General features: G+C 61.5%; 3 protein-coding genes across 6 annotated transcripts in view; 2 read left to right on the top strand and 1 right to left on the bottom strand.

Annotated features, from left to right (window-relative positions):
• The window catches only part of TPCN1 (two pore segment channel 1), a 47427-nt gene extending 39599 nt beyond the window's left edge, over positions 1-7828 (top strand). The window contains exons 23-27 of the mRNA XM_068412410.1: positions 268-336; positions 775-859; positions 2357-2493; positions 3789-3869; positions 5079-7828. Coding sequence (XP_068268511.1) covers positions 268-336; positions 775-859; positions 2357-2493; positions 3789-3869; positions 5079-5201 — 495 coding nt within the window. The 3' untranslated portion in view covers positions 5202-7828. The remainder of the gene's footprint in view (positions 1-267; positions 337-774; positions 860-2356; positions 2494-3788; positions 3870-5078) is intronic.
• A 1037-nt stretch (positions 7829-8865) lies between these two features.
• Positions 8866-14705, bottom strand: SLC8B1 (solute carrier family 8 member B1). 2 transcript variants are annotated; one of them, XM_068412411.1, is made up of 15 exons: positions 14125-14705; positions 13521-13673; positions 13375-13427; positions 13211-13268; positions 12876-12981; positions 12598-12765; positions 12405-12512; positions 12267-12323; positions 11901-12031; positions 11556-11697; positions 11029-11150; positions 10676-10829; positions 10510-10590; positions 9951-10015; positions 8866-9866 (listed from the first exon to the last, which is right to left on the bottom strand). In XM_068412411.1, the coding sequence occupies exons 1-15, from the start codon at positions 14290-14292 to the stop codon at positions 9669-9671; spliced, it is 1764 nt and encodes a 587-aa protein (XP_068268512.1). In that variant the 5' UTR covers positions 14293-14705; the 3' UTR covers positions 8866-9668. The 2 variants fall into 2 exon arrangements, with proteins under 2 accessions (XP_068268512.1, XP_068268514.1); XM_068412413.1 differs by lacking the exon at positions 13521-13673.
• Positions 14706-16307: 1602 nt separating this feature from the next.
• Positions 16308-20541, top strand: PLBD2 (phospholipase B domain containing 2). Of its 3 annotated transcripts, XM_068412414.1 has the most exons (12): positions 16308-16495; positions 16784-16877; positions 16975-17133; positions 17544-17644; positions 18061-18275; positions 18354-18448; positions 18528-18688; positions 18789-18884; positions 19229-19300; positions 19429-19581; positions 19735-19897; positions 20008-20541. In XM_068412414.1, exons 1-12 carry the CDS (start codon positions 16308-16310, stop codon positions 20173-20175), a joined length of 1665 nt encoding a protein of 554 aa, XP_068268515.1. In that variant the 3' UTR covers positions 20176-20541. The 3 variants fall into 3 exon arrangements, with proteins under 3 accessions (XP_068268515.1, XP_068268516.1, XP_068268517.1); XM_068412415.1 differs by lacking the exon at positions 19229-19300; XM_068412416.1 differs by lacking the exon at positions 16308-16495 and having other exon boundaries at positions 16787-16877; positions 16958-17133.
• The last annotated feature ends 651 nt before the right edge of the window (positions 20542-21192 follow it).

The raw sequence follows: 21192 nt of genomic DNA, 5'->3' as shown, positions 1-21192 counted from the left end.
TGCTCTCATAGCAGCAATGGCTCTGACAGCCACAACTTTAAATGTTCTGTGTGTTTGCATATAGGGACCTCTCTTTTTAGCTTGAGAGGCAGATTAGCTGCAAGGACCAGTTGGGGCATTGAGCATTGCACCAGCAGTCCCTGGGGCAAACTGTGGAGCCATGAATGAGAGATAGTGTTTATGCTGCTTTATGTCTGTTGGCAAGCAGTTAACAGCAAACTCTTCCCTCCTTTTGTGCACTACTGACTTCTTCCCTCTCCTCTTTAGGAAGGGGTGACATCCCAAACCACTCACTGGAGCCGTCTTTACTTCATGATCTTCTATATTGTGACCATGGTAGGTTTCTGGACATACTTTGTGCATGAAATGGTGGGGATGAGAAGGGGAGACAGCTTTTACTGTGTTCCAGAGGGAGCTTCCATCCCTAAATGAGGACAGCTTTGCTCTTCTACATAAACATCTTCCAGAAAACAGTGTGAGTCCACATCCCTTGTAGAAAGTTGAATTTATGGGCATTGACAAAGCTGATGCTGCACAAATCTGGGCCTGGGGTAAGGACTTAGGGGAGCACAAGAGTTCTGTTCTCTCCCCGTTGTGGTTGACTGTTAGCCGTTTACTCACAGGTAGATGTGTGACGTGCATCCCCTCTGCCGTGGAGGAGCTGGGGAGCATAGAGTTGAAGCACAGACCAAATGCTCAGCTCCCTGTTGAACTGGGCTGGAAGAATCCCCCAGCAGCAGCTTCCTGATCTCTTCTGTTCGTGTCCTTTCCCAGGTGGTGATGACAATCATCGTGGCTTTTATTCTGGATGCTTTCGTCTTCCGCATGAACTACACTCGGAAGAACCAAGATTCAGAAGGTCAGAACTGAGGACTGGTTGACCTGCAATGCTGTGTCTTCTCTCCCTGGTGCCTTATGTCTGTAGGAGACGGGGATTGGCCAGCAAAGACCAGATTTTTTTTTTTAGCCTGACTTTCTAAGCTCACTCTTAATGCTTTCGTGTGATATTTCTATCTGGCCTTTCTGCTCTGCCCCTCATCTCTCCCCCAGCACTCTCCAAAAAGTGTGTGTGTGTGTATGTGGTATTTTATATATATATATGTGTGTGTGTGTGTGTGTGTGTGCGCATGTACATGCATATAAACTTGAACTACTCGAGCCATTTCAACCAGATTATTTGAAGTCAGGAAGTCCATATGCATTTCATGAAAGAAATCTAGGAAACATCACAGCAATGATGTAGCAAAGCTCAGCAAGAGACCTGACAGGAAGGGAAGGTGATTTTTCTTTTAAAAACACTTTCCCTTCCTCACTAATATACTCACTGGCACCAGAACGTGTCTCCAAGTGGCTTGTCTGGCACTCAGGCACCAAAACACTGGATCCAGGTGGTTTGCCAGCACTGTTTGCCATGACATGGAGGGCAATGGACGCTGCCTATCCAGTTCTTTCCACACCTCCCAGTTGTACTTGGACTGGTGACTACGTGCTGGTTTTGGACGTGCCTTTCTGTCCCCTTCAGGAACAGACAGTGACTAGTCTCGCCATCCCCTCACCCTGTGAGTCATCAGTTTTACTCACTGTCCTTTGGCTCCTGAGCTGGGTGTCTGAAATTGCGTGTAGCTTCATGACCTGCTAATTTAGATGCCATAAACACGTTAATCTCTTCCAGCCCTTCTCCTGCTGTTCCTTCAGGTGATCTACACCCAAGCTTTTCTATTCATTCTCTGTGCAAACTAATCTTAATAATTCTTTAACTTTTCTGCAGGAAGGAGATACAGCTCCTGCACTCATACATTTAATACCAGAGAATATTCCCCACAGAAACGTGATGAAGGCCCCAGCCACTGGAGTAGCTTTCATCAGCCCCCCATCTTTCTTAGGTGCCAGCAGACCAAATTTGTGTGGCGCAGGCCCGTAGGAGCCAGTTGTTAGTTACAGAAACGCTTTTCATCCTGATCCCTCCTGCACCTGAAGGGTGCAGTGAAAGACGTTTGTTAGTGCTGAACTCACAGGCTGTGTTAGGGAGTTGAATGTCAAAAGGCAGCAATTCCTGTGTGGTTATTTGCTTTGTAGTTGATTTACAGGCAAGCAAAAAGCTACAATTTTTTTTTAAATACTGAGGAGCCTGATGTTTTAAGAAGCTGAGGTGCTTGCTGGCCCTACACACCAGTTAACTTCTTCCCTGCCATGCTGGGGGACAGGGACGTACACGTTCTAGTCACAAAAGTAGGTACAGACTGTGCCTGCCGTCTGGCTTGGTCCTGGATGCTGTTAAGCTTTGCCTTCTAGGATTATCGTAGCGGCTGATGAAGCGATGTTCATCTTGGAGACTTTCTTTTTCATGCCTTTCCAGAAGACAACGGCATTGTGCTGGAGAAGGAGATCTCCAAGGAAGAAGTGGTTGGCATCATCGAGCTGTACAAGCGGAGTTCAGCTGCCACTGAAACAGCTCAGCTGCAGAAGATTGTTTTGCAAATGGACAAATATGGGGTAAGAGGAAACACTGTAATTTCTCGGCTTCAGGGGAGGGAGGCGTGCCAGGGCCACGAGTGCCTTTTGTGCTGTCTTGAGAGGGAAGCTGCATGTGTCTTTGTAGTGTTGAGGGCTGAGCCACTGGAGGGACTCTGCAGCATCGGCACAAAGTTTTGCTGCTCTAGAAAAGTAGCAGCTGAATTTGCCTTGCACTCTGAATAGCCTTGGCAAAGGCTCGTTGCTACTGCCTGCAAACTGCGCTCAGAGCTGTCCTGGCCCAGTACTGACTGGAAAAAAGTATATTTTTTTTTTTCTCTAAGGAAGCCACTGTCTTGTAATTCTCCTGCCTCTCTCTCTGTGCCATCGTACACTTAAGCTTGGACAGTCCCAAAACGTTACGCAGCAATATGATGGTATCGATTCCAAACACCAGGCTGCCTTTCTCCGTGGCACTGCTTACGTTTTTGTTCTAAAACAGGACGGACAATTGGAAAAATGAGCTACCTGGGTAACTGCTCTTGTCTCAGAACTGTTGTCTCATGCATCTGGGAAGAGCTTAAGTGGTTGTTTTAATAATAGCCGTTATATTCTTGTATTGCCACTGCAAAGTGCAGGTGCTGCAGTCTCTTGGGCAACCTTTATTTGCTTTGCTTGGCTTGGTAGTTAAAGGCTGAGCTCTTGTTCACACAGGCAAAGTTCAGAATAATGATGATGATACTGATCAGAAGCAGTTTTCAAGACAATAAACCGAAAGAGGATGCTGTCCTCAGCCTTGCAGTGGAGTACAGAATGATGATGCCAGACCTGAGGTTTCTTTTGCTTCTCAATCCTGTTCGTATAACTCATGTGGTCAGAGCGTGATTCAGACTTCAGCTCTTTGCTTACACGATTTAGGAAGTCCAGGCTTATGGAGTGAATGGTGTGATCTAGACAAGTGGGACCTGAAATTGTTCTTAGACGAGATCTTATTTGGAAGCTTGGGTCTGAGCCTTGTTCCAGGCACTGATGTTATGTTCATCTGACTAAATTAAGCACCACTGACACACGTCTGTGTGAGCTACGGCCGCCTCTGTACTCTTTGGGGATCTGCTCAGCGTGACTTGTCTCAGCCTGCAGTAGATGCCTGCGTTTGTTTAGGTGATGTGCACCCTAAAATGCCTTTTTCATATGGCAAAAAAGGAGCCCAGGATGGCCCGAGCTCATCGGTGGATGATGGGTGTCCGCAGGATGGATGCCTGAAGTTCAGGGACTGATCCTGTGAGCTGCTCAGTGACTGATGAATGTCTGTTTTGGTTTTTCCCCCACCTCTTTAGCAAATGTCAACACTGTTTCTGGGACGCAGATCAAGGACCAAGAGTGATCTGAGTATGAAGATGTATGAGGAGGAGATACAGGTATGTGGGCCTGAGCTGGAAATATCAGCAGGTCTCTGTGGTGAGCAGAACATTCTGTAGAATAACAAACCATCCTTTTAAATGCTGGAGGCCTTCCTCCAAGACCCAGGCAGCCATGTGCTCTGTGAGAAGGGTGGGCAGGAGATGAAGTGAACTTTAGAGTGATCCATTCTTGCACTCAGGGACTTTCTCAAACCACAGAGCGCATCAGAGCCCCCTCGGTGGGTCCAGGTGCCCGGCCATGCAGGCGTGTGTCAGCCGGGTCACAGTGACTGTGTGCTTGGTGTCCATGTGGGCACTCCAGCTTGTCTGAGCTTACCTGGGCTCACCGAGCTGGACGTGTTTGCTGGGGTAGGAGCGCACACGTAGTGCGTTCTGGGGCTTGGCTGCTGTTGGAATGTGGTTGTGTTTGAGCTTGGGCGTGTCTGCCTGACGCCGAAACCAAGTGTTCTCGCAGGCAGAGCTGCTTGGTGCGAGCAGTGCTGCCTGGTTTTCCTTCAGAACAGCAGGCTGGCAGAGATGGGAAACACTTAACTGATTCTCTGGATTGTTTAGGGCATTCCCGCTGGTGCCCTTCGTGGTCAGGAGCTTTATGCCATGTCACTGTGGTGCCTGCCAGACAGTCACCTCCAGGTTGAGGGTCATGGGCTAATGTAATGATTAGTACTGAAAGAATTAATCTTGTAACCATTTGAATCTGTCCTTTGTCCCTTGGGCACTAGCTTGGGGATGAGTCTTCAGCCCCCCTAACAAAAATAAACATGTTATTTGCCATGGAAATCTGCAGAGAAGCTCCCCGCCTGTTCTGCTTGGTCTCTGGTTCAGGGATGTAACATCTTGTAGCACCCTGGGCGCTGCCCAGGATTGAGAGCAGCTCTGCAAATCCCGGACATCACGGGGACATCAACACTAGAGTCCTAGACGCTCAGGAGGGACATCCTGAGAGAGGGATGTTTCCTTGCCGAGGTTTGTCCGTCCAGCCAGCTGGAGCTGAGCCATAGCTGGTGGTACTTGCTTGGACTGTGGGTGGCAAGGTGTCAGTGTGTCCATCACAGCCATGCTGCAGTTAACCAGGTTGCTCCAGGAGGTCAGGCTGTAGCCGGGGCTTCGGAAAGAGCCCCTCTGTACCTGAGCTGGGGTCCTGCGGGGGGGCTGCGAGGCCAGTGTGGGCCAGAGCCTGATCTCGGTGTGTTTGATCTCCTGTTGCAGGAATGGTATGAGGAGCATTCCAGAAAAGAGGAATCTCAGACACCGTTGCAAGAGCCTGCATCAGCTTCCAGCAGCTCTCTGAAGCCCGTGAGCCTCCGGCAGCGCTCCCAGACTGTCAGTTAGGCCCAGCTAACGCAAGCCGCCTTCTATGCAATAACCTAGAGTATTACTTCACAGCATATATATTGGGATGATGTATATAGACCTGTTCAGTGTACTGTTCAGCTTTAGGGTTTAAATCTCTTCCCCTAGGCAGTGAATTGCTGAAAAAACAGAGGCCCAGAGGACTCTGTGTAAGGCTGCCGCACACAGGTTGAGCGTGATGCTCGTGCTCAGCACAGAGGGAACGTCTCGGACAGAACAGAGACCTCCTCCCTCAGAGCCACTGTTTGTCTGTTTGTCTGACCACTAACAGACCTTGGGCAAAGGGATGTGTAATCCATTAACAGCAGGAAAGGCGCTGAAGCCACCTGCTTAATATTAAAACTTTTGCCCTTTTTGGAGATCCCTTTTGCTTAAAGGGTACCATTAACCTAGGACTAAAAGATCAGGGAGTGAGTTTTTGTTTCTTCTCCACCTTCCTTATGCAAAGAAAGGGGAGGTGGTGTGAAATATCAGCACTTTCGGAAGAGCAGTCTGCCTTTCCCCTCCTTTTTGGCACACTTAGATGCACTCCGTGTAGTAGATCCAGCTCTGATTATTGACTTGAGCTGTCCCTGAGCAGTTCTGTGGCAGCTGGAGGCAGAACTGAGGGCCAGCATCTCATCGTGTTACGACCATAGGTGGGACAGGAGTTTGGGGAGACAAGCTCTGTCTCTGCTGTAGCTGTCCAGTATGTGTATCGCTGCTGGTCAGTCCTGCCCGTGGCACTGCCCGGGGCTGGGGTTGCCCCTGTAAACCCCAACAGCTCCTGCTCTGTTCAGTGAGCGGGGGGTTCTGCAGCGTGACGGTGGCTGTAGATCTCTGCCACTTGGCCACCTGCTCTGTAAATGGCAACTCCCTGGCTGGTCCTTAGCTCAGACAGATGACTACAGGGAACGAACGGAAGGTTTTTGCAGCTCCATGTCTGACTGATTTCTGCCTGGCTCTGGGTTCAGGAGAGCTTATGGGCATCAAACAGTGCTGCTGGTTACTCCTCAGCCAGGTCCTTGCTTTGTTTATACAGGCGAGCGAGTCCCAGCGCAGCAGCGTTGCTCCTCCCTTGCTCTCACCCTTGCAGGAACGTTCCTCAGGCTGGCAAACGCTGACTGAGTTGGATCTTAGGAAGATCCGCTGAAGGGCTTTACTGTCCCCCTGAATTTTGCACGCAGGAGGAACGTGGAAGGTGATGATTCTTCTCACCCGTCTGCTTTTCTGCAGCGGCCAAGGAGGCTGCCAGAGCTGGTAGCTGAGGGATGGGAAGGAAGGGGGAAGAGGGATCCCTTCCCAGCTCTGCCACGTTTTGTCTGTCATCATGGCAGGTTGCGTCATCGCTCGTGTTTCCGCAGCGTGATGAGAGCCCGTCTCTGTAAGTCCCCTTTTTTCCCCTGTCAGCACAGAAAGTGCTGAGGGCTAGAAGTATCTGTCAGCAGGGAGGCTCCCCGCACCGTTTGATCTTTTCTCAGGTTCAGACTAAGAGCAGAGCTTGCTGGGGAGGCTTTCTCCTTCCTCCAGACAGGTCAGGCAGCGTCAGATCTGTGCACCCACTCCCTTTGTCCCGCGTCCCTGTTTTTCCCTTGGCAGCCTCACCACGTGGCACAAGGACAGCGGGAGAGGGCTGATCCTTCCCGGGCCGCTCAGGAACGTTTCCTGGGTGGATGAGACTTTCAAAAGTAGGCAAGACAGAGCTGCTTCTGAAAAATCTCTCCCTGCATAGCATGGTGGGTGGGAGCATTTGGGCTATGGGATGGAAAGAGCGGGTGAGCAGCTTTCCGGGCAGCACGCACAGCGTCTGCTCTCAACCCTTGCCAAATCCCCCGGGTGCCTCAGGGCAACTCTGTTTCCTTTCTGGGTACTGCAGGTATGAAACTTACTTCAGAACTGAACCGTGAAGGACCTTGAAGGGCTGTTTTCCAAACCATAAATCCGACCGCAAATTAATGAGCAGTGCAGTTGTTGCTCTTGCAGTTGCTCTGCATGGAGTCACAGGCTGGGAGGTTTATCCAGATGAGTCCTGGGGCTGGAGGAGATGTTGTTTATTCTGTTTTAAGTTGTGAGCAGGGTGAATGAGCATTGTGAAGGTTAGGGGGGGGGGAAATGTGGCTGTGTTTAAACTCCACTGTCCCCTACAGTATTTCTCCTTGCAGGGCTGTCGGTGACTTTTTTGGGGTGTTTTCTGGGTGTGAAAGGAGCTGTGGTGAGGGAGGCACTAACCTGCTTCACATGTGATAACAGGGCTCTCGTGTCACGGGGACGGGGACGCTCGGACTGGGGCTCACGTGCTGCTTTGTGGTGTCGCGCTGAGGTGTTGGTGTGCTCCCATGTACACACTGTATTAATTATTTTTGTAAACCAAGGACGGTCACAGAAGTTTACTTCTTCCATAGGACTTTGGAAGGAAACAGAGTTTGAGTACGGGGCATCCCCTTCTATTTGTCCTCCTCTCCCCCACCCGACACCCAGCCTGACGACAGAGACAATCACTTTGGAGGGAGCCGGGGAGGAGGCGCGGCGGGGTTTTGTATGCTGGCGTTTTGTTTATAAAATGATTTTATGGACATGTCTGTAAAACGTTCTCTAGATTTTTTTTCAAGCACACTAATAAAAACCACCCTCGGCTTTGTAAAGGCAGCGGCTTTCCTTCCCTCCTGCCTGGGTTACTCCAGAAGTGGGGCTTGACGGCGGCTGGAGCATTTCCAGGGGGTCTGAAGAGTGGCGCCCGCCCTCCCTCTCCAGTGGCAACTGCTTGCGTGGGCATATTTTGCCGGTGTGCCCTGCTGAGCTGCTCTGAATTCCTGTTCCTGGACATTGCAAAGCCAAGCTTCCCCTGCCAGGTTGTTTTCTTCCATAAATGTGAAGATAATGCTTTCAAACTTATGGTTTTTAAAGCAATGGTGAAGGTTAGAAGGGTTTTTTTGCCCCTGTACCTCTGTAGCGGTACGTTGGCCGTGGTTTTGATTGCTTCACCCTGCCGTGGGTGAGGAAGTGGGGTTTGTCTCCCTGGATAATTCCGGCAGCTGCTGGTAACTTGCGAGCAGGTTCAGGGCAGAGCCAATAGCTGCAGGCACAGGGAGCGTTATTTTGTGAAAGCCTGTAGCTGGTTAGAAAAAGGAGAAGCGATCCAGGCCCAGGAGGCCGCTGGCACCCCTCGAGGGGAGCAGGAACCAGGGCTGGCGGTTGGGCTTCTTGCAAAACAGCCCTGTGGGGCAGAAATGCCGTTGTCCCTCTGTAATGGCCGTTTGCTCTCCAGCCTGTGCCCCGTGGACCCTCCAACGGGGAGCAGAAGCACCAGCCCACCCTCCTCCGCTGCCCCGCAGCGTCCCCGTCCCCGGGGAGCTGGGTCGTGCCCCCGCAGCCCGTGCTGACCCCGCTGCGGTTCCCCAGCGTGCGCCCAAACGGCCGAGTCAGGCGCACGTGACGGCTGTTGAGAAACCAAGTGCTGGTGAACCCCGAGGGAACCGCTTCCCCCGGCCCCTGCGACAGCCGCCCTGCACGGCCCAGGGTCTCGGCCCCCCAGCCCCTCTGCTCTCCTCCTGGAGCACAGAAGCCAGGGCTGTCCCTCTCCCCCTCTGAGCAAGCCGAGAGGCACTGTGCTGGACATGGAGCCGGAGTAAACACCCCCACAGCAAACACCAAGGCAAGGTTGGGGTTGTGTTTGGTTTTTTTTTTTATTGCCATTTATTTTTCCCCCCAGTGCCTACACCTAGCCTTGCCCGAGGCTAACACTGTCTGTGGAAACCTCCATGTCCTTTCCTACAGCTCTGTCCACCTGAGGAGGAGGAGAAAGGTAGGATCTGAAACTCAGGTTGAAAAACAGCTTAAAAAAGCAGGGGAAACCAGCCTCCCTCGTCATGTTTTTGTTTTTTTCCCCCTCCAGCTTTGCTTGCATTAAAACCAAGCCCTGCCCCGGAGCTTTCTCACCTTAACCCCGTCCCACTTGCCCTCGGCTGCTCTTTCAAACCCACGGTGTGAACGCATCACATCCTTTGCCACGACAAACTCATGCTCAGACCTTCACAGCGTTCCCCCCTGCAGCGGGACCGCCCCAGCCCTGCCCCAGAGCAGCCAGGATGGAGATGGGGAAGGGGAAAGCGAAGTGGTTGAAGAGGTAAACCCCCCCCGCCCCGTTGTGACCCTGGCTGGAGCTGCCCTCTCCTCTGCCCCTGCCACCGGGACTGGAGGAAGCCGAGGTCTGAACCTCACTCCTGCTCAGAGCCGCCGTGAGTTAAAGGAGATTAAAGGGAGCAGGGAGAGGACATAACTCATGACTAACAGCTCCTTTCCCAAAGCACAACCAACCCCCCCACCCCAGGAAAGTGCCTCCTGTGCGTGGTGGCAGCAGCAGGGCTGGGGTCAAGGTGCCCTCATCCCCCTGGCAGGGACAGGGAGAGGGGACAGCGAGGCCCCGGAGGCAGAGCTGGGGATGGACATGCCACCTCCTTACGGTGCCAGTCAGCCGGCGGAGAGCCGGATCACCCTGAACTCGGTGAGCAGGGCCAGGCAGAGGAAGGCCAGGTAGTAGAGGAGGAGGCAGACGCCGTACGCCTTGCCCAGCTGGAAGCACTGTGCTGGCACCGACACGAAGGAGAAGACCAAGCTCAGCCCCAGGGCCCCGGCGAGGATCCAGACCAGGAGGCTGTCGGGTTCCAGCTGCCGGAGAGACGGGGAGCGACGTGGAGTGACGGCGGGGTCCTGCTGCCAGCCGCCCCGTGCCCCATGTCGCAGCAGCCTTACCTTCACCACCAGCTGGCTGCTAGTCATCTGCAGCAGGCAGCCCAGCCCCACGCCCACCAGGATGTCTGGGGCACGCTCAGGATGGGGACACAGCGCAGGGGACCTCGGGGGAACCATGGAGCTGGCCACGTCCCTCCCGCCCCGGGGAGGGGGACAGCACCCACCCTCCTCCTCCCTGCCTGCACCCGGTGCCCGTTTGTGGTGAATTCAGCCTGGTCTAGGGACCACCCAAAGCCTGCCGGAGGGTGGCACAGCTTTTTGCCCTCCTTCCCTTTGGCAGATCCCAAATCTGCCAGACCCCAGCCCAAACCCCCACCCCTCTGGGGCTGGGGGGATGCTGCTGGCTCCATCCCTGCGGCTCACAGATACCACGCTGGTCCCTTTCACAGCGTGGGCACCGGGGAGGTGGCCAACACCCCAGGGACTTGGGATGGGTCCTGCCCAGCTCCTTCCCGGGGGTCCCCCAGGAGCAGGGGCTCTCTCTGGGCTGCAGGCAGGGAAACTGAGGCAGCCCCGGCCCCAAGTACCCCCCCACCTCCCCCTGACGCCCAAAGGATACTGAAGATGATGCCCCCGAAGCAGGCGGAGAAGGCCATGCGGGGATAGCCCTGCCGTGCCATGGTGAGGTCTGAGAAGGTGTCTGCGGAGGGAGAAGGGGAGACCTTGAGGGATGGCAGGTGGCCGGGCGCACCCGGGGTGGCCCTGGGGCGTGGAGCAGCCCGTACCGCCGATGCTGTTGCCCCAGGCCAGCAGCGTCAAGCCCAGCACGGTGTTGCTGAGCTGGAAGATGACGCCCAGGGTCCGGAGGATGTTCACCAGCTCCGTGGCCGCGGCGTTGATCCACATGGCGCTGGCCAAAAACCCGAGGAAGGCGAATACCTGCCGGGCAGAGGGCTAAGCTGGTCCCTGGGTGCGTCCTGCAGGACCCTGTGTGCCTCCAGGCAGCCGTCTCCCTCCTGGGGACAGCGGGGAGCGGGAAGGAGCTCCTGGCCCCTGCTCTGCCCCCAGGACCCTCAGCCCAGGATGGAGCAGGCTGGGCTGGTCCCCGGTGGGTGATCGGGGCTGGGGGACACCTTACGCAGTGGTACTTGGGTGGCTCCTCGTTGCTTGTGGTGATGAAGACGATGATGGCCAGGACAGAGCCAACCAGTGTGACCAGTGCCCAGACTGGGAAGACGCCCTGGATCTGGTACAGCCCGTCTGCACGTGGTGGAGAGAGGGGGCATTGGAGCGGCCCCGCAGGCACCTCGTGGGCTGGGGCAGGGTCTGACCAGGCTCGTGGTACGAGGTAGAGCCTTGTCCCCTAAAGCCACCCCCACCCTAAGCCCTCCTGGGGCTGCTCCCCTCTGTGCCTCAGTTTCCCCAGGCAGGCCAGGCCTGCCCCGTTTCTCCCCCAGGTCCCCGGGGGGCCCAAACCCCCCAACCCCTGTGGGGAGGACAGAGCCATCCTGCTGCAAAACAGGCCCCCAGCTTGGCTCTTCACTAGCCCGTCCTCCCCTCCCCAGACAGGCTGCCAGCTCCGCGGGGCTCCTGGGGTCCCCAGGGCTTTGTGGGCCTCTCGGTCCTGTCCCCTCCTCGGTGTCCGGGGCTGCCCCGGGCTCTTACAGGTGCCCGACTTGAGGGTGAGAATGCAGAGCAGGGGGCTGGTGAGGACATGCAGGCAGTTGAGGGGTCTCTTCCAGTTCAGGTCGTCCTTGTCGGGGTCCACGACAGGAACGGTGAGCAGCAGCAGCAGCTCCACGGGCACCTGCAAGGAGCGGCCGTGAGCAGGGATGGGGGACCCCCAAGATGGGACACCCCAGGAGGTGCCCCATGACCCGTCCCCAACCCGCCTGCCCTTGTCCCCCTGTCCCCATTGCAAAGCCCAGGGGTGACGCAGCCCCAGGGCCCGGCAGGGAGTGGGACGCCCCGTGCGGGGGCTCCTCCTGGCCCGCGTCCCCCCCTCCTCACCTTGAAGACCTTGAAGAGCCGCCAGTACCAGGGCTTCCTCCTCCACTTGCGGTAGTCCAGGGGGCTGAGGGCAGCGGCGAGGATGCGCAGGGAGGGCTCCCGGGAGGGGAGCAGGGGCCGGTACTCCTCGCCTGCGAGGGGCCACGCGGCTGAGCGGGGTGGGGGGCTCCCCGTGCCACAGCCACCGTCCTGGCATCCCCGTGGTCCGTCCAGCACAGGGCTGCAGTCACCTGCACGGCCCCGGGGACACCCCCCCTGCCCGGGGGAGCACCTGGCCACAGCCGGCCCACCGGCAGCAGCCCGGGGGTCCTTGGGTCCCCCAAGAACAGAGCGGAGCCAGCCCCGAGCCCCCCAGCAGTGACGTACCGTAGTCCCCGCTGTTGGTGCCCGAAGACTCCCGCTCCTCAGCACCTGTCGGCATCTCTGGGGGGGAGAGAGGGGGGGACGGTGGAGGGGGACCCCAGCACGCCGGGGGGCCTGACGGCACCGCCCCGCAGCCCTTACCTGGCTCCCAGGGCCCGGGGGGGGCCAGCCCGTCCCCCCGCTGCCGCCGGTGGATCCAGGTGCAGAGCACCACGGTGAACACGTAGAACACGTACAGCCCCAGGTAACCTGGGTGGGGGGGAGTGGGTGGGGGGTTATGGCACCCCAGGCTGCTCCCGTCACCCCCTCAGCCCCGTCCCCCTGCAGTGCTCACCCAGAGCCTCTCCCAGCGTGATCCTGCCAAAGTAGAGGACGAGGAAGGTGAGGAAGACGGCCACCATGTAGAAGATGACATCCCTGAGGAAGGGCCTGGAGGCGGTCGTGAAGGGCTTGATCAGGGCGATGCCCCCGGCCACCACCGTGGTCACAAACACGCCGGCACCTGCCAACGCAACGGGTCCCTCTCAGGGGTGAACATCCCACGGCCCCGCGTTGTCACCCCCCCTGAGCCACCAGCCCCCGGGGAGGAGCTGGCAGTGGGGGTCTCCTTACCAAAGACGGCCCCGATGGCCAGCCCTGCCGTCCGGGGGTCGGAGAAGGCCACCACGGCACTGAAGACGTCTGGTGCCCCATTGCCAAAGGCCAGGAAGGTGACACCATGGAGAGGGGACGTCAAGGAACAGACCTGGTGGCCTCCTCCCTGCGGGGACAGGGGCTGCCTGCCCGCTCCAGCCCCCCAGGACACCCCCGCTCACCCCGCTGCCATCTCCGTTTCCCCAGCAGGGTGCCAGAGGGATGCACAGTGACCCCATCAGAGCCACCTCCCCCTGCCCCGTCCCTGTGTCCCCCCTCCCCGGCCGAGGTCCCCCGTGACCCGCCAAGGATACTGCCACGTTGTGAGACAGCTTCAGGTTGGTGGAGATGGCCGATAAGTTGGGGCAGAAGCTGGAAGGGCAAAGGAGGAGGCGGAGAGGGGTGACGGGGCTGCTCCGGGACCACCGGGCTCCCCGCTCACCCCGGGGACCATCGCCCCCTCTGTGGGGCTACTCACAACTTGGCCGCCGTCACGCCGAGGATGATGAACAGGTACAGGAGCCAGAGAGCCTGCGGGGTCAGAGGGGGAGTCAGGGGGGTCCCCATCCCGCACCCCCAAAGCCGAGCATCCCCTGGCAGCATCGCCCCCGCTCCCGGCCTTACATAGAGGGTCACGGCCAGGGGGAGCAGCCGGGGGGGGAAGACGCAGAAGACCCCCTCGAGGTAGTCGAGGAAGCCACCGTCCAGCCGGCAGTCGGGGTTGCTCCGGACGAAGCGGCACCACTCGGAGCTGTTGCGTTTCCGCACCTCCCAGCACTGCGGGGCACAGCGTGGGGTGCTCAGCCGGACACCCCAAGTCCCGTCCCCACCCCGAGCGCCCACCGCCGCCGGGCACCCCGCGGGTGCCGCTGCCCCCCTGCCCGGCTGCTTTCAGCCATCCCTGCCTCAGGTTCCCCATCTGCGCTATGTGCGTGTGGGTCAAGGGCTGTGCCAGGGCCAGGGGGGTGCAAGCCCTTGTCCCCATCCTTGTCCCCACCCCCAGCAGCACAGGGCCCCGCATCGCCCCCCACCCACCCCCGTGGCCGTGGGAAGGCGCCAGCCTGGCAAGCAGCGAGCTTTGCCAAGGAGAAAACCAGCGGCGGAGGAAATCCTGAGGAGCTCCCAACGGCGGTGGCCGGGGTGGGGACAGCAGGGACAGGACGGGACCCCACCACCCCCCCGCATCCCTCCCGCCGCCCCCCAGGCCCCCCCGCAGCCCCACACTCACATCCAGGCCCCGGCCGTGGCTCAGCGCGTCCCCCCCGGGGGGCTCCGTGCGCCCCAGCTCCAGCAGCAGCGGGGGCCCGGCTGGCTGCGCCCCGCTGTCACCCACCAGGGCCAGGCCGAGCACCCCGGGGCCCACGGGGGCACCCTGCCCCACGGCACCCTGCCCCATGGCGGGGGGCACCTACCGCTGGCAGCGGCCCCCGGGGAGGGGGAGCGGGGGCAGCTCCCGGCCCCCCATCCCGCAGCTCCCCGGGCAGGGCGGAGGAGGGGGGCGATTAAAAAGAAATAATTAAAAATAAAAATAATTAATAATAAAGATAATTAGAAAAGGCAAAACAACGCGCTGCCCCCCCCCCCCCCACGTCCTGCCCGGGGCGGGGGGGCTCAGCTCCGAGCGCCCGGGGAGCAAAAAGAGGGGCGGACACCCCCGGGGATGGGACCCCGCGGCGGGCGGAGGGTGTCGGGGCGCGGGATGCCGGGGGGACGCGGGGGGATGCCGGGGGGATGCCGGGGGGACGCGGTGACCCCCACCCGCCCCGCGGACCCACCGTGGCGCCGCTGCGGTGCGCGGGCAGCTGATCCCCCCCCGCTCCACCCGGGCCTTAAAGGGGCCGCCACCCTCCGCTCTTAAAGCGACAGCGGCACTTTTTTACGCGTGGCTGGCAGGGTGTCGTGTCCCCCCCGCCCCGCACTGTCCCCGCTCTCTGTCCCGTCCCTCCGTACCCCGGTGTCCCCAGGCTGCGGCAGGGCAGAGGCTGGACACCCCCCCGGGCGCTGCACCCACCCAGCCCCTGTTTGGGGTGACCCTCTGAGACCAGGCACGCTCCCACGCCCCGTGCCAGGGCAGCTGCACCAGTGTCGAGCACTGGGGCTGCGCAGACCCCCGTGCCGGTGGCCCCGTGACCCCGCAGAGGGGCCTTTGCTGCTGCCAGCGTCCCTCTCTGCACCGAGCTACCGCATGGCCGGCAGCCCCTGCCACAGGACACCCTGCTGCCCCCAGCCTCGCCGTGCCCCTGCCCCACGCAGGCCCCCGTGCCGGGTTTTTGGGGGGAGAAGGCAGCGAGCTGGTCCCCGCGGCCGGAGCTGGCAAGGGGAGGGTGACTGTCAGCGCGGCCCTAAGAGCCTGATGGGATTAAAGGGTCCGTTTCCCACCCTGGCCGGTTTCTCACCGCAGTCATGTGCTGCGCTTCTGCCCTGGGAGAGGGGAAAGGAAGAAAAATAAAGACCCAAAGGCAGCGCCCAGCTCAGAGGGTCTCCAACAGGAGCCTGGGTCCAGCCTGGTGCCCAAAGGCCAGTGGCACCCACTGGGTGCAAGCCCTGGCCCTGCCAAGCGCTGCCAGGAGCCAGCCCGGGGTGTGGGGCCGAGCCCTGTTTTGCCCTGGCCATTGCCCCCAGTCCCGTGGGACAGTGCTGCTTTCTGCCTAACTGGTTTTACTGGGTTTAGGCCCAGTTTTGGTGCTTGCCACACGGCTCGGGTCCCTGCTCACGCAGGTGCGCTGTGCTCCCACCCGGGTTTCTGCACCCACGTCTCGGTGCGTGGCCAGGTGCAGGCAGCCGGTGCAGCACCGAGTGCGGGGACGTGTGGGCACTGGGCAGTACTGGAAGATTAACCAGCAGCAACTGGAAGCTGATGGGAGCTGGTGGGGCGTGCTGGGCCATGCCCTGTGTGAGCGGTGCCTTTGGGTGCTGCCCTGCCCAGAACAGCCCCAGGCGTGTGGCACCTCTTCCGCCTCCGCAGCTGATCCGATAAGGGGCATTCCTGGTTCCTCCCCGCTGGGCACGGGGATGTGCCCCAGCGCGGTGCCCCAGCAGCACCCCCGCCCCCGTGGGCCCCGACCGAGCCCCTCCGGAGCTTTGGGGTAACGCTCTGTCCCTCCTCGGTGCCACCCGTCTCCCTGCCCTGGCACGGCACGAGTGCGCCAGGCCTCAGGCGGGCGGCTGCGGCGCCGCGCGGGGTAAAGCGAAGCGGGGGGCGACACAGGGCCGGTGGTGCGGGGGCTTTATGCACCTTCCCACGGCGGGCGGGGGGCTCCGGGCCCTCTGCCCCCGCCCCGCCGAGACACCCGGGGACTTTGGCCGCCGGCGGAGCGGGGAGGGCAGTAAACACGGGTTGCGCAAGGCGGGGGCTCTTCCCAGCCCCGCTCCTTTCCCCGCCCCCCGGTCGGGCCCCGCCCCGTCCCCGCCATGGCGGCGCTGCGGGCGCTGCTGGGCGCCGCGCTGGCCACCGCCCTGCCCGGGGCAGCCCCCGCCGCCCCGGCACGGAACGTGTCCGTGCTGCTGGAGCCCGGCTCGGGGCGGCTCCGCGTCCTCCCCGGCCGCCTCTCCGCCGCCGTCGCCTGGGCCAGCCTCGATGACCGTATCCCCGACGTCGGGTAGGGACGGGACGGGGGCTCCCATGGAGCCTAGGCGGGAACGGGGCGCCGGGGGCGGTCCCGGGGGAGCCGTGGCGGGTGACCCCCCCCGTGTCCGTGACCCCCCCCCCCGTGTCCGTGACCCGCCCCCTCCGTGTCCGTGACCCCCTCTGTGTCCGTGACCCCCCCCCCGTGTCCGTGACCCCCCCCCCGTGTCCGTGACCCGCCCCCTCCGTGTCCGTGACCCCCTCTGTGTCCGTGACCCCCCCTCCGTGTCCGTGACCCCCCCCCGTGTCCGTGTCTCCCCAGCTGGGCCTTCCTGGAGGTGGCCACCAACGCCTCGTACAGTGACAGCCTGCAGGCCTACGCCGCCGGGCTGGCCGAGGCGGCCGTCTCCGAGCAGGTAAGGGGTGACCCCTCCGAAATGGGGGTCCCGAGGGGTGCGACGCGGTCCCTGCCCTGGCTGACCCCCGCCGGTGACAGCCCCGCCGCGTCCCCAGCTGATGTACATGCACTGGATGAACACCATGGTGGGCTACTGCGGGCCCTTCAAGTACCAGAGTGAGTACTGCGAGAAGCTGCGGAGCTACCTGGAGGCCAACCTGGGCTGGATGGAGGAGCAGATGGGGCAGGGGGAGGACCCCGAGTACTGGCACCAGGTGCGGATGGGGGAACCCCCCCCACGGTGAACCCCCCTACATCCCCCTGGGCTAATTGGGGCTTTAATCAAGAGGAGAGGACAGGGCAGCGAGGGGTGACCGGGGCGCTGGCTGGGCTCCAGGTGGGATGACACAGTGGCCACTGTGAACCCTCCTCCCCTGGGCGAGCAGAGGCGACTCGTGACTTGCTCCCCGCCGGAGCCTCACGTGCCGCTGTTGGGGTGTGCAGGGGGTGGCTCGGCCCCCCCGGCCACCGGTGCTGAGTCACGGCCCCACTGACGGTGACGCTTCCTCCGGGGACCCTCCGGATCTGCTGCATCCCCCGGGGGAAGGGGGGAGCCTGTCCCCAAAACCCCTCGCCCCTTTTCTTGGCGGGAGCCGAGTGCCAGCTCCGTCCCCTGTCCCCGCAGGTGCGCCTGGCCCTGCTGCAGCTGAAGGGGCTGGAGGACAGCTACAACGGGCGCCTGGACTTCCCCCGGGGCAGGTTCACGCTGTCACCCTTCGGCTTCCTGTAAGCTCCTTCTCAGGGTGATGGGGAACAGGGGGTGGTCACCCAGGGGGTTGGAGTGCTGCTGGAGGGGAGCCGTGAGGACACGGGGTGTCCAGGGACACCTAGTTCTGCTCCCAGTCCCCCTCGCCCACCTTCTGTGGGCGCTTGTCCTGGGGCAGGATGGAGCCAAGGCAGGTTCTCCTGCTCCCTGGCACCATGCGCTGGGTGGTGGGTGTCCCTCCAGGCCCACTGCAGCCCCCTGCCTCAGTTTCCCCACTGCTGTGCTCACCCTTCCCTCCCTGCTCAGGCTGCTGGGGTGCTTGCACCTGCCCCAGGGTGGAATGGAGAAACACCCTCCAGCCCAGACAGATGCACAGAGAGCTCGGAGCCAGGCTGTCCCCCACCTGATACCCCGTGTCTTGCTTCCCCCCCGCCAGCCTGCTTCAGCTGGGGGGCGACCTGGAGGATCTGGAGTCGGCCCTGAACCGCTCGTCCCCACGGCGCGTCCTGGGCTCGGGCTCCTGCTCTGCCCTCCTCAAGCTGCTGCCGGGCCATCGGGATCTCCTGGTGGCCCACGACACCTGGACCTCCTACCAGTCCATGCTGCGCATCATCAAGAAGTACACGCTGCCCTTCCGCACCTCGGCCGGCGGTGCGTGGGCTGGGCGGGGGGGGCTGCGGCTGACACCCCCCTTCTGACGCTCTCCTGCTTTTGCATCCCCCCCTCCAGGCAATTCTCAGATCCCCGGGAGCATCCAGGTGTTTTCCTCCTACCCCGGCACCATCTTCTCCGGGGATGACTTCTACATCCTCAGCAGCGGGTTGGTGAGTTGAGGGGGGGGGTCTGGTGCTGGGGGACCCCTCCCCAGCCCCGCTGCCCTCCCCATCGCTCCCCTCCCCACAGGTAGCCCTGGAAACCACCATCGGGAACAACAACCCGGCGCGGTGGAAGTACCTGAACCCACGGGGCAGCGTCCTGGAGTGGCTGAGGAACATCGTGGCCAACCGCCTGGCCCGCAGCGGTGCCGAGTGGGCCAGCGTCTTCCGACGCTTCAACAGCGGCACGTGAGCTGGGACCCCCCCCGGCTGCCGTGGGGAGGGGGGATCGGATGGGGGGGTGTCCCCGGGGGCTGCTGGAGGGACGCCTGCCCCTTCTCCATGCCAGGTACAACAACCAGTGGATGGTGGTGGACTACAAAGCCTTCACGCCGGGGAGGGCGAGCCCGCCGCCGGGCGTGCTGACCGTGCTGGAGCAGCTCCCGTGAGTGCCCCCGGCCCTCCCCGAGCACCCGCTCCTGCCCTGAGCCACGCTGGGAACCGTTTCCTTCCAGACCCCCCATCCCCACAGATCTGGGAGAGCCCCGAGGGTCCCACCTGCCCCAGCCCAGGGGTGGGAGCTGGGTGATGGGGATGTGAGCGCAGGCAAGAGCCGAAGGCTCTGCGGGGATGCCTGTACCCAGGGGCTCGGTGCCCAGTACCCCCGCCTGGGGTGGGGACCCAGCGTGGGGACCCCCAGCAGGGCTCCCCTCCCCCTTCCCAGCACATCCCCCCACATCCCCCCTGGATTTTTGCCCTCCGCTCCGACCGATGCTCTTCCCAGCGCAGGGGCCTGGTGCTGGCAGCCGATCAGACGGAGCTGCTCTACCAGCGAGGCTACTGGGCCAGCTACAACCTGCCGTGAGCTGCCCCCGGCCCCGGCCCACCCTGCTGCTGCCCTGGAAAGGGGGGGCAGCCCATGCTGGCCTTGCCCCCACCCCACATTGGGTGCTCACTCACTGGGTTCCCCCCCACCCCCCCCACCCCAGGTACTTCGAGGAGATCTTCAATGCCAGCGGGAACGCGGAGCTGGTGAGGAAATACGGTGACTGGTTCACCTACGACAGGACCCCCCGCGCCCGGATCTTCTGCCGGAACCACACGCTGGTCCGGGACCTGGACTCCATGATCCGCCTCATGAGGTGGGTGCTGGGGACCCCCCATCACCCCAAACCTGGGTGTCCCCCCCACCCCCGCCCCAGGGATCTGCAACCCTCAGGGGTGATTTTTTTTCATCGCTATAAATTTCTCTCTCTATTTTTTTTCACCACCACTTGCCCTCGGCCTCTTCGCAGGTCCAACAACTACCTGCGGGACCCGCTGTCGCGGTGCGGGGGCTGCGACCCCCCCCAGAACGCCGAGAACGCCATCTCCGCCCGCTCCGACCTCAACCCCCCCAACGGCACCTACCCCTTCCCGGCCCTGCGCCAACGCTGCCACGGCGGCACCGACATGAAGGTGGGGCAGCCCCGGGGGTCCCCTCTTTGGGGGTGCACCCCCCTGGGCTGCGTTCCCCCTTCCCCATACTGACTTGCACCCCTGTTTTTCTCTGCCCTCCCTGGTGCCAGGTCACCTCCTCGGGCATGGCCCCCTCCTTCGGGCTGGTGGCCGCCAGCGGTCCCGCCTGGGACGACGTGCCCCCGTTCCGCTGGAGCGCGTCCCCCTGCAGCGCCCTGCTGCACATGGGGCACCCCGACCTCTGGACCTTCCCCCCCGTCAAGGTCCGCTGGGACTGAGCCTATCCGTCCGTGGGCGTCTGTCCCGCGTGGGGACAGCTGGGTGGTGGGGGGGGTCACGTTGCCACCCAGCTCTCCCCTATCCCCAGGGGACTGGCTTTGCGTGCCGGGGGGTCCCCTGCGCCCCCGGCTCTCTGGCTGCCGTTGCCCCGCGGTGCTGCATGAGGGGCTGTGCCCCCTCCCCGCCAAAGGGCTCCAGCCTCGGGGCATCTCCTGGGTGCTGACACCCGGTTTGGGGGGCCCTTCCCAGAAAAAGTGTGTGGGGTGCTCCTGGGAGGCTGGGGCTCGCCCCCGGGGCAGAGAGGAGGGGGGTGACGTGGTTTGCTGTCGCAAATAAAGCGGTGGCTGCGCTTTGTGCTCTGCTCAGATTCTCTGGTGTCTCGTAGGAGGGTTGGGCTCGCGCAGGGGGCTTCTCCCCCCCAATTAACGGGGTGCTCCCTGCTGCTCCACCACCTCCTGGCCCCCATGGGGGGGCACACGGCCAGGCCGGGCTCCTTTGGGGTGTGGGCTCGAAGGGTTCTCTGCTGCTGCGTCAGGCTGGGTACCCGGTGTGGGGCAGGGCTGCTGCAACACGGGAGCCTGGGTTGTGGGCTGGAGGGGGGGGTCCCACCGCTCTCCCCCCTGGACAGGGTGACCGTCCTCATCCCTTTTGTCTTCCCCTCCTCTGCCACCTGTGTTTCCCCCAGCCCCAAAACCCCCGTTGCAAAATCCTCTTACCGCAGCTCCCTTGATCCGCTCTGCCTCGTTAGGAATAACGAGGTCATTACTGGGGGATTAATGAGCTGGTGCTCGGCAGTGCTTTGAAGGGGCTGGGTTCCCACCAGTGCTGGGGGCCCCGGGGGCTGCACAGGGCTGTGCTGCAGCAGGTCGGGGCTGGTACCCCAAAAGCTGGGATGGGTGCCCTGGAGAGGGTGGGGTGTCCAAAACCCGCTGTGCTGGAGGGTGGGGGGTGTTGCAGGTAAGGTGGGCGAGTGGCAGAGCCTGTGCAGGTGGCCCCTGGTGTCCCCATGGTGTGGG

The sequence above is a fragment of the Nyctibius grandis genome, chromosome 14 (genome assembly GCF_013368605.1).
Source record: "Nyctibius grandis isolate bNycGra1 chromosome 14, bNycGra1.pri, whole genome shotgun sequence".
In the NCBI taxonomy this organism is placed as follows: Eukaryota; Metazoa; Chordata; class Aves; order Nyctibiiformes; family Nyctibiidae; genus Nyctibius; species Nyctibius grandis.
This window is presented reverse-complemented; position numbering and strand designations above follow the sequence as displayed.